General features: G+C 41.1%; 1 protein-coding gene across 1 annotated transcript in view; it reads left to right on the forward strand.

The window, feature by feature from the left end:
• KAT6A (lysine acetyltransferase 6A) overlaps positions 1-10531 on the forward strand; it is a 36758-nt gene extending 26227 nt beyond the window's left edge. Inside the window, exons 16-18 of the mRNA XM_054000547.1 lie at positions 566-1258; positions 1965-2283; positions 5478-10531. Of these exons, the coding sequence (XP_053856522.1) occupies positions 566-1258; positions 1965-2283; positions 5478-8059 (3594 nt within the window). The 3' untranslated portion in view covers positions 8060-10531. The remainder of the gene's footprint in view (positions 1-565; positions 1259-1964; positions 2284-5477) is intronic.
• The last annotated feature ends 1218 nt before the right edge of the window (positions 10532-11749 follow it).

The following is an 11749-nucleotide window of genomic DNA, read 5'->3' on the forward strand; positions in this document are numbered from 1 at the left end:
GTCATAATCATAAAAAGCAATGCAATCATGGTTAGCTTATGTATCTTATGGTTTCAGATTAGAAAAAAAACCTCAAGAAAACATCAGGGCATAGTCTAGAGAGCAATCCTTGAAGGGGTTGCACTCTTGCATCAGGTGGTGAGCACTGAGTAGAATACTAAGAGGCAAATTATCTGCTGTTACTGTATTTACATTAAACTAATGGTGCATTTTAATGGAAAAATACCTTCAAGTTTTTCTCAGTTTTTTCTTGAAAATTGCACAAATACTGGGTTTGAATTTAGCAATGTGAAGTCAGCATTCTGGCACACCACCGAATGGTTGACTGAAGTGACTTGCTGGGAAGCTAAGTGAGGTACATTATCACCTCTGAGGAAAGAAGTAGCAAGTAGCACTACATAAATCTCTTAAAGGTCAAATCTTTGTTTAATCCCAGATTTTTAAAAGGCACTTTTGTTAAACTTTTCTGACTTTTTTTCTCAAACACTTTTGTGGAGTCAAATTCAGGATAGACATTTATGCTGAAATCGGAAGTGTGAAATCTGTTTGTTTTTATTTAAATCAGATGGTAAAATCTGTGTCATGGGAGAAGAAAGAGCAAGAGCCCTACTCACCAACAGAGAGTGAAAAAAAGCCAGACATTGTTGCTCCAGCCAATTCTGCACGACCAAATAAGCACATTTTTTCCCTGGATAGTCTTCCTGCAAACAGTCAGCCATCACGAAGAGGTCGATGGAACCGCAAGAACAAAAAACTTCATGAGCCCTTTTGTGAGAAGGAGCCAGCATTGCCCATCGAGGAAAAAACAGCAGTTCCCAGTGGACGATGCAGTGAATGTGAGGAAAGGGCAGCAGCCTCACGAGGCCGGTGCAGTGACTGTGAGGAGAAGTCAGTGGCCTTGCAAGGAAGATGCGGTGAATGTGAGGAGAAATCTCCAGCCTCGAGAGGCCGGTATGCTGAAGATGACGAAAAATCTGCAGCTTCCCAGGGACAGTATGGCAAAGGTGAAAAATCTGCAATTCCCCGTCGGCAGCACAGTGAAGCTGTGGAAAGGTGGAGGGGGCAGTTGAAAAAGAACACAGAGCCACTGAAATGTAGATTCCCAGAGGACTGCGACAGATTACCCCGGCGCTACAGTGATAGTGATAGGGCACTGCTGAGGTGTTTTAGTGAGAGCAGTGAAGAGGAAGATGATGAGCCTGTGAGTCCTCGATCAAGCTCTCCACCTGTTCTCACCAAGCCAACATTGAAACGAAAGGTGTGTGCCTTATTTCTTGTTCTTTTTGACTGTTATCCAGTCAGTTTTGTCAGTGTGTTAGGGCTTTCTGAAGGATGGTGCAGTTCACAAGGTCTGTATTAAGTGAACAGGGAGCACTCTGGGAGTGTTCCAGAGCTCTCTCTGCAGGGTACTTCCTGCTGACTTTTTCTAGTGGTGGTTTTTGATGAATCAGAGGTAGGAGTGTGAGGGTTTGTTGAGTCTAGCCCCTCGATCTTGTGCTTTTGATTTTTTTCCTAACTTAATTATTGAAGTTTTTCTCAGTCATGCAAAATAGAAACAGATACAGTCCAACTTATGAAAGAAGCTTGCAAAAAACAACTGCTGTCTAAACAACTGAAATCAGAGTGTAAAGTCTGTGAAATTGTTTGCCATAGAGATGTGAATTCTATCAGTCTGTCTAAGTAAATGCTTTCTTCACTGAAAAGTTCTCTACTGTATCATTTTTGCACCTTATTCTAAGCTATTCACATCTGTGTTGTAGTATGTCTAAAGTTCCAGCTGTTATGGATAGGCTGTTAGCTTCAGCTGTTTAAATTCTAACTAGTGGCAGGTGCCAGACAGTATTTCTAGTGAATTCTGGATTCTAGAAGGGAGCTCTCTGCTGTTCATGTTTTGTATTTATCTAGTGTTTCATTTCTACTGCACATGATAAAATATCTTCTCTCTTCCCACCTTCCACATTCAGAAACCAATTCTTCATCGGAAGAGACGGGTCCGCAAGCGTAAGCACCACAACAGCAGTGTTGTCACTGAAACGATCTCAGAAACCACAGAAGTGCTGGATGAACCATTTGAGGACTCAGACTCTGAACGACCAATGCCTCAGTTAGAGCCTACATTTGAGATTGAGGAGGAGGAAGAGGAGGAGGAGGAGGATGAAGAGGAGGAGAGTGAACTTTCATCCAGTGGATACTTTCAGCACTTAGCCCAACCAGACACACTCAGGCATAGACCCTCTTCTAAGAGGAAGTCCAGAGATGAAGAGGAGTCTGATGACAATAATGGTATGTATGGTGGTACACTAGTGAAAGTTTGATAGATTGTGTTGGATGATAACAGCTCATGACAAAACCAGCTGCTTTCTTTGGCTTGTAACTTCCAGCTGAAATGTAGGTTAGGCATAAATTACCAGTCAAACTAGCCTCAGACATTGCCTAGTTTTATGAAAACATGGTGCATACATTTAACTTTCTTATTGGCAATGACCTGATCCCAGGCTATCCTTTTGATTCAGCTTTCCTAATGGAATTAGTATCTGTGATTGTGGAAAAACCTATGCAGCAGAGTCACTTACAGAAATAAAACAGAAATGAACTGGCAAGCCCCCAATTTTCCATAACAAAGGGAAATATTTAATTGTCTCTTCTGACATTATCTTCTTCATCACATTGCATGTTCACCCTCTCAGCTTCTCATATCTCCTTAAAGTTCTCTGAACCTTCAGTTCATAAAACAAAATAATTTGGTTGTGACTGGTTTCTTAGAGTCCACTGACAATTCAGAAGACACATTACTCCATTAGCAATCTTCTTTATTAGATGTCCTTTTGTTTTGATGGGCTATACAGTGCAAAGCAGTCAGTGAAATAAAAATTAACAACTGTGTGCAAAACAAGTATGGTGCCATTATCCCACAAAAAAAAAAAAATGTTGCCTCATTAATTGATGACTTTCAATTAGGCTGTGGTTACCAGAGAAGAATTTTTCTTTCAAAGTACTTTAATACTAAAAGCATTAATATAATAATAGCCAGCGTTACTATCTATTTAGCATCAATAACTCTTAAATCCTTACTATAGCATATAACTATGTAGATTTAGTGCAAACGTGCAGATGGCATAAGTTTGTTTGGTGGGAATACATGCATAGTCATCTTACACCATTGTTTTTTTACAATTCTGTTGTGATTAGATTAGTCATTAAATAAATTTTGTGATACTCCATCACCATTAATAAGACTATGGACTCAGAGACAGATCCGTTAGATCTGGTGTTTTACATCTTTTTCATTTGTGCTCTTCTGAATGTTTTCTGATGGAGATACAGTGGAAGCCCCCTTTAGAGATTCCACTCACACATGTTCTTTTAAAAAATAAATCAGTGATTTTCAACCATCTTTTTCAGACTAGAAATAGTCCTTTAAGTGCCCAGGGATCAAAAATGGTACTTGAAAGCCACTGTTTTAACTCACACCCATTTAATACTACAGTGATAAATTTCTGGCTCACCTACTTTATAAATAGTTGTCATTTAGTGCTTTCTGCTCCCTTGTCTCATTTCTGTTACTTTTTTTCCCCCCTGAACTTCTGCAAATTAGTCAGAACCCCTGAAGTAATAAAGCAGTAACCATACTATTTTAGGATATTGCTGCTCCCAACATCACACAGTATCTGTTGACTGCTTTTGCCTTCCGTGCAGCCACCTCTGCGTATACATATTAAAACTGGTTTTTAGAGAAAATACAGTGTGCTGTCAGTTACCTAAACATCTTCATCATAAACAGTTCGCTTTTTATTTGAATAAAAATTAGGCTGGGTGAGAGGAACAGCGCTGTCTTATGACAATTCAAAAATATAGTGTTGCAGCAATTAACAAATGGTTCAGATTTAGACTATTTTAATCATAACTGTGAGGTAGAAATGTTAACAAGAGTCTTAGAAAAAATTTTGTAGGTTTTCCCATCACTACAGAAACCTGCTTGTGATTTTTTTTTTTTCTTTTATAACTTTCTGACTAGTGGCCAGATTTTTCTGCTGAGAACTTAATGTCTAGCTGAGGCAATGCACTGAAAGTGTTTTAAGATTTCCCTGAAATGCAACATTGCATTTTCTTAAATGGGTGTCTGATGAAAATTTGGGTAGGTTCTGATTTCTGTCAGGACAGCAGTGAGAATGGATAGTGTAGGGTGGTGATTTGAGGCCAGTTTTTAGTAAGGGTTAGGCATTCTGGAAGACAGGAGGTGCTCTGTGGTGTCAAAACTAAGATTTGTTTGTCTTTAGTCTACCAAATGTGTGCAATTTGAGTAGTGTTGTGTAGGGAAGGATGAAGCTTGGTAATGGCTGAGCTGTATTATTTTGCTTTTCCTAGTTCTACTTGTAAGTTTTACTGTGAATGTGAGAAATCTAATCCTCTGTAGTAGATATGAAATGTGGAAGACAGGGAAGAGAAATAGTGATGGGTTTTTTAAGAGGTGGGTTTTATTTCTAAGGGTTGAAGTGTTAATGCTTTAATGAATACTATGAAAATAGTGGGACCCTCTTCCTGTACAACAATAGGCTGGCTGACTGTGGCAGACCTTTTCTTTTCTTTATGCACATTCCAAATATTTATTTTTGGATGACATAAGGAGTTACTGATTTTTAAATTCAGTATTCATTTTTTTAATACCCAGAATTTTTTCAGAATGCTTATCATTGGAGGGAGGTATTTAAAGTAAATGACTGTCTGAGCAAAGGGCAAGGGTATCTCAGCTTTTTACAGTTGTATAAAACGTCACTGACTGTCCTAATTGATAGGTTCAAACCAAAATTAATTCAGGGAATGCCTTATGCTATTCAGTAAGTTCTCAGTAAGCGATCACATTCCTTTCTGGCTATATAAGCTCTGAACCTATTTGAGTGTTTGGAAAGTCACTGAAATGCAAATCTCGCTTCATCAAATAAAATATGAAAAAGAAATTCAGCTTCCTGTTAATGATTTCTTCAATTTAAAAAATTACTAGCCAAATCCAGGCATCTGTGTATTTCTATTGGCAATAAAAAGCTTAAGGCTATCAAAAGTGTGAAATTGCTTCATTTCTTAAGCAGTTACACAGATCTAAATGGAAACATGCTTTTATTGCAACTTCATATGTTCCTGTACGCTACAACACGTTCATTTCTGAACATACTTTATAAATAAAATTTGTCTTTTCAGGACTTTATTACATAGCTTAGAGCTTAATTTGAATTGTGTATTAAAAGCTCAGAGCTTTGAACATGGAAAATCTTTAAAACATTGATGTTCTTAGTGCAACATGCTGCTAATGAGCAGACCTTGATCCTTCTAAACTAATATTTCTAAGCTAATAAATAAATGCTAATAAATTTCTGAGCTAATACTGAAGTTGATAAACATGTTGGGCATGCTTGGGAAGGCTTCCATGAATGCTTAGGTCAAAGAAAAATGTTTGAACAATGTCTTTCAATTTGTATTTTCAGGTAACCCACCCTTGAAGCCGTTATCTATGCTGAGGAATAGTGAAGCAAAAGATTCTTCACTCGAGCCAGATACTTCCACACCTATGAAAAAGAAGAAGGGATGGCCAAAAGGGAAAAGCCGAAAACCAGTCCACTGGAAGAAAAGACCTGGTCGAAAACCAGGTTTTAAACTGAACCGGGAAGAGGTGCCACTATCAGTTCAGGATGAAATAGTTGATGAAGTGGTAGCTAATTCAAAACCAGGGCGTAAGGCCAAAATTTCGGATAAAGAAGAATGTGTTGAGCAGAAGGACCTGCCTCTCACTGAGGAAAGGAAAGAGGAAGATGTGAATATGGAAGCAGAAGAGGTAGGAGAGGGAGAAGAGGAAGATACAGCCAGCACTGAAGTAAGAGCAGTTTCTCCTGTGGACAGCAACAGCAGTCCAGTGCCGGAAGTAAAAGAACCTGAGATAGAAGAGGAAGTAGAGGAGAAGCCACGGATTTTAGAAGAGCAGAGGCAATCAGAAGAAGAGCAGCAAGAATTAGATGAACCTGAACATGACCATGAGGAAGAAGAGGAAGTTGCAGTAGTGACAAATCAAAATGAAGATCATGATGCTGATGATGAAGATGATGGTCATCCAGAGTCTTTGAAGAAAAAAGAATTAGAGGATCAGCCTGTTAAGGAAGGGGTGAAGGAGGAGCCTCAGGTGCAAGAATGTTTTTTAGAAACAAGCATACCAAGCAGTAGAGAAGATGCAAAAGAAAAAGATGAAGCAGATGCAGATTCTGAGGAAGAGCAGGCTTCCAATGAGACATCAGTGGGCTCAGAGCATGTCCCTGGGTCTGAAGATGATCACGAAGAAGAGCAAAGTAATAAAGAGGGGTTAATTGAATTAAAGGAAGAGGAGGAGATTCCTCATAGTGAACTAGATCTTGAAACTGTTCAAGCAGTCCAGTCCTTGACACAGGAGGAAAGCAATGAGCATGACGTAGCTTACCAGGACTGTGAAGAAACTCTTGCAGCTTGTCAGACTTTGCAGAGTTATACCCAGACTGAGGAGGATCCTCAGATATCAATGGTTGAAGATTGCCAGGCCTCAGAACACAACAGTCCAATATCCTCTGTTCAGTCCCACCCCAGCCAGTCTGTGCGTTCTGTCAGCAGCCCAAATGTGCCTGCTCTGGAGAGCAGTTACACACAGATAAGTCCTGAACAAGGATCCCTGTCCGCACCCTCTATGCAGAACATGGAGACCAGCCCCATGATGGATGTGCCTTCAGTATCGGACCACTCTCAGCAGGTGGTGGATAGTGGCTTCAGTGACCTTGGCAGCATTGAGAGCACTACAGAGAATTATGAAAACCCCAGCAGCTATGACTCCACTATGGGAGGCAGCATTTGTGGAAATAACTCTTCCCAGAGCAGCTGTTCATATGGAGGACTGTCTTCTTCTAGCAGCCTCACTCAGAACAGTTGTGTTGTCACTCAGCAAATGGCAAACATTGGCAGCAGTTGCAGCATGATGCAGCAAAACAGTGTCCAGCCTGCAGCAAACTGTAATATCAAGTCACCTCAGAGCTGTGTAGTAGAAAGGCCCCCAAGTAACCAGCAACCAACAACACAGCCACAACAGCAGCAGCCTCAGTCCCAGCAGCCACAGCCCCCACCTCCACCCCAGCAGCAACCTCCATTATCTCAGTGTAGCATGAACAACAGCTTCACCCCAGCACCTATGATCATGGAAATACCTGAATCGGGCAGCACTGGTAACATAAGTATCTATGAGAGGATTCCAGGGGATTTTGGTGCTGGGAGCTATTCACAACCATCAGCCACATTCAGTTTAGCCAAGTTGCAGCAGCTGACAAACACCATTATGGACCCTCATGCCATGCCTTATAGCCATTCTCCTGCTGTGACTTCCTATGCAACCAGCGTTTCTCTTTCCAACACAGGGCTGGCTCAGCTGGCTCCTTCTCACCCCCTGGCTGGCACCCCACAAGCACAAGCCACTATGACACCCCCACCAAACCTGGCATCCACCACCATGAACCTCACATCACCTCTGCTTCAGTGTAATATGTCTGCTACCAACATTGGTATTCCCCATACCCAGAGGCTGCAGGGGCAGATGCCAGTCAAGGGGCACATTTCCATCCGCTCCAAATCAGCCCCCCTGCCCTCAGCAAGCGCACACCAGCAGCAGCTGTACGGCCGCAGCCCCCCCGCCGTCGCCATGCAGGCTGGGCCTCGGACCTTGGCTGTGCAGCGGGGCATGAACATGGGAGTCAACCTGATGCCAACCACCCCGTACAACGTGAACTCCATGAACATGAACTTGAATGCCATGAACAGCTACAGAATGACACAGCCCATGATGAACAGCAGTTACCATAGTAATCCTGCCTACATGAATCAGACAGCACAGTATCCTATGCAGATGCAGATGGGAATGATGGGGAGCCAGGCCTATACCCAGCAGCCTATGCAGCCAAATCCTCATGGAAACATGATGTACACTGGCCCCTCCCATCACAGCTACATGAATGCTGCTGGGGTGCCCAAGCAGTCTCTTAATGGACCATACATGAGAAGATGAGCAAGATCAACTTGCATCCTAAAAACTGAAATAAATATAAATAAAGGAACCTTTTATACTGACGAACCAGAGAAAATGGACCTTTTTCCAGTTAAAATATTGCTGTAGATTTAGAGGGATTTTCTTTGGTTTATTTTATTTTTTAGGAAGCCTGGTCTTTTTTTTTTTTTTTTTTTTTTTTTTCTTGCTTGTTTGTTTTTCTTCACAATCGTCAAACATTTTACAGCTAAAATCACTTACAGATGTTTTTTAGAGGGGAAACATGCACAAAATCTTCTCATAATTTCAAAAGAGCCTTACTTTGCTGACAAAGTGGACAGACTATGTGTAACGTGAAATCATCTTCCTAAATTTTTTTTCAATATATGTCCTTTTCCCTCCCCTGTGCCCCTCTGTATGCAGTTTCTAGTGCTGCAGCCATGTAAAATGTTTGACATCTCAAAGAATAACAACCCTTCCCTCTAAACCCCACCTAACATTTCCTACTTCTAGCAGGAGGCACTTATTGGGAGATTTGGAAGGGGACACAGAGGATAAAGGAAAATCTTTATTTCTGCAAGTCAGGAAAAAGCTTTAATTTTCCTTGACTCCCTCACCCTCAGTAAAATTTGGGGTTAAGTGTAAACAATAAACCATTCACATTGGTGTTTTTGTAGATGAGTTAATTGAAATTGTATGTTTTATGCTGAAAATATAATGTAACTTTAAAATGATCCCATTCACCACCCAGACATGCACGTGAGCACACATGTGCATGCATGCACACATGTTCTGTCACTGAACTGCTGGAAGCATCTCAAGAGAGAACTTGTTCTGTATCCCTTCGGCAGTCGTGAAGAGGACAGGGTGGGTAATGGTCTGTTAGGACAAGAAAACAGTTACAGGCTCTTCTGGTGACCTGCGAGTCAGACACAGCTCTGAGATCCCAGACTGCTTTAGTACATACTTGGAAATGCTGAGGGTTTTGCTTCTGAGCCTTTGAGTCAGACTGAGCTCAGAAGCAGCTGTTTCCAGTTAATCTCTTGGCTTGGGAAATGCTGGAAGAAAAAGTGTGCATTTGGTGACTGGGATGAGAACTCTGTGGTGTCCTTGTCACTCTTCCATTCCTGGTCTGGGGTAGGAAGTTGCTGAATGTGCTGCTTTCTGGGGGTCAGTGATGTTTTTCCTGATTCCCTTACTGTGTTTGATATCCATTTTGTAGAAATAGCCACACATTTGATCTAGTGTGGGAAAAGAAGGGAATCGGCCTCTTTTTCAGCAGTGAAACCGTCCCAACACCATAGCAGGACCTAGGCGGCAGGATTTTGCTGTTTATTACTGCAAAATCCAATTTACATTAATTTTGGCTACACTGCTGGCATGTCACCCAATACAAAAAGGGACAACCCTTTAATGTAAAGTTCTTTTTTTTATTGTATGTGAAGTAGAAATGCAGACACATTAATAAGACTAATTCCTTTTGTTTTTAAACCAAAAGAATCTAAAAGTTGGGGTTTCTTCAGATGCACTAAAATGGACTTTCCTTCAGTAACTGTTAACCATAAAAGGCAGAATTCAAAGGACTTCCACTTTTTATTTCTGTTTAGTTTTGAGCATGTACAAGGCTATGTAGGACCCCATTTCTCTGTATATACTATTCCAGTTCCAAATAACCCGTGTAGAAAGCGCACTGTGCTGCCCTCTCTTCTTAGATCTTCAGCTGTGTCGCTGCTTCCTGGGGGTGGGGGTGGGTCTGAGACAGGAGGAGAAGCTGTTGAAACGAGGGCCATGAATTTAGTTTGTTTGCCTTTATGTTTGGTTTGGTTTTGTATGGGTTTTTTTATCAATTGGGCAGCTCCCTTTTCCACAAACCTTTGTGACTGTAGAACTATTGTAGAAAAAAAAGTTCTTTTCTATATATAAAAAGAAATTATCCAACGCAGTAATATTGGTACCTACCATTTTTTCACTTCTGTTTAAAAAAAAAAATGTATTTTTAGCAAGATAACTTGGGTAATCTTCTAAAAGAAATTAAAAAAAACTCACTGTTAGTGACTTCGATGCCTTTTAAAAATAAGAGCTTTTTCATTTCATTCCATCTTTAAAATTTTTTATCTTTGTTGTAGAATATTAAAAACTATTTTAAGAAAGATAAAATTCTCTTTAAAGAGATCTCTAGAGTGTGTGAATAGGAGCTCCAGATGCCTCTAAAAGCCGCATGTACAAATGAAGCTGAGTCTATTCCTGTCTGTTTATATTTGCTTTTCCTGTTTTGTAACCTCTTTGTACTTCGTTCATGGTGACTTGTAAGCTAAGGGGAAGGGGGTGCCTAGATGCCTTTGTAATTCTCCATGTCATACGCTCCTGGCTGGATGGTCTCCCTTCCTCTCCTTGTATGTAATATCACTTTTTTTTCCCCTTTCTAGCAAGTACTTTCAAAAGAACTCTGTACATTTTAACATAAAAAAATAAATTATGTTGAGCCATTTTGGATGTCAGTTGTGCGTGTAAATTTTTTTTCTTCCATTTGAGCGGTGAATGCTGTCCCTGATACTTGGTCCTGGGAGTATGATTCCCTGTGGGCTTTTTCACCTGAAAGAGAACTCACTTATGAGATCTCTTGATCATGTTAATTTTTATCTAGAATTTCCAACTAGAGAAAAATTAAGAAGAACAAACTTTAAGCTTTTCCAGAAATCACCATCTTCAAATTCCTCTCTGCCAAGGCTGACCAAAACCAAGTGTGGGTCCTGGTTTTTATCAGCTTCAGTTTGTAATTTTGACTTGCGTCCTTTAAAACTGGCAGTGTGAGTTTGAAGTTTCCTCCATCCCTTTCAGCTGCTCTTTCATCTGTAATGAGAAGCTCGAAGAGGAGGAGAACAATATATTTTACCCAGCAAGGCTTGCCCTGCAGCTTTGAGGCACAACTAGATCATTGGGATGCCATCCTGCTGTGTTGCTGCACATTCTCCACAAGCTCAGAGCTGTGACAACGCTAGAGGGAAGCACAGTTCCAGCATGTGTGTGATTGATGCTTGAGTTTCCCGGTGACGAGTGTGGTAAGTCTCGGCAAAGAACCGCTGACTCGGCCTCCTGTGGTCCAAGGGCTGGCCCGAGCCATACAAAGATTCAGTGGCTACAAGAACCTTCCACAGATGTGCTGTCACAAGGTTGTCTTCAAGAAGGCAAGCTGCTTATAAAAAGCATTATTTGATCAAAAAGGCTGAATTGTTAACTGGTTGTTAATTAAAAAGAAACAACAAAAAACCCAGCCTCAGTTTGTGTGGTCTAACTTGATGACAACCACGCTTGGGAGCCATGAACAAGGTGACGTCTGTTTTAGAATCTTGACCAACAAACTATCAAATCCTACCATTAGAGAAGGGTTTGGTTTGGTTTGGTTTGGGAGAGTTGCCAAGCCAAAACGGGTTTGAAATCTGGCTGTTTTGAAGAGCAACAACCTTTGGTACCACAGAGCATAGTGTGAAGAGCTGCTCCTGCAGGTTCTGCAGTGCCACAGCCAGGTATGGACATGGGGAGAGTTGCTCTGTTCAACACTGTCAGGTTTGCTCTAGTTGACAGGTGAACCAAAATGTCTGCTTCCAGCTCTCAATATGCAGGGAAGAGTTGGAATGCAGCCTACAGCAACAAACCACTGCCTGGGAGACTAGAGTTGTGGTTCTTGAAGGAAACTAACTGAAAGGACAATGA

Source organism: Vidua macroura, chromosome 28 (genome assembly GCF_024509145.1).
Source record: "Vidua macroura isolate BioBank_ID:100142 chromosome 28, ASM2450914v1, whole genome shotgun sequence".
Classification (NCBI taxonomy): Eukaryota; Metazoa; Chordata; class Aves; order Passeriformes; family Viduidae; genus Vidua; species Vidua macroura.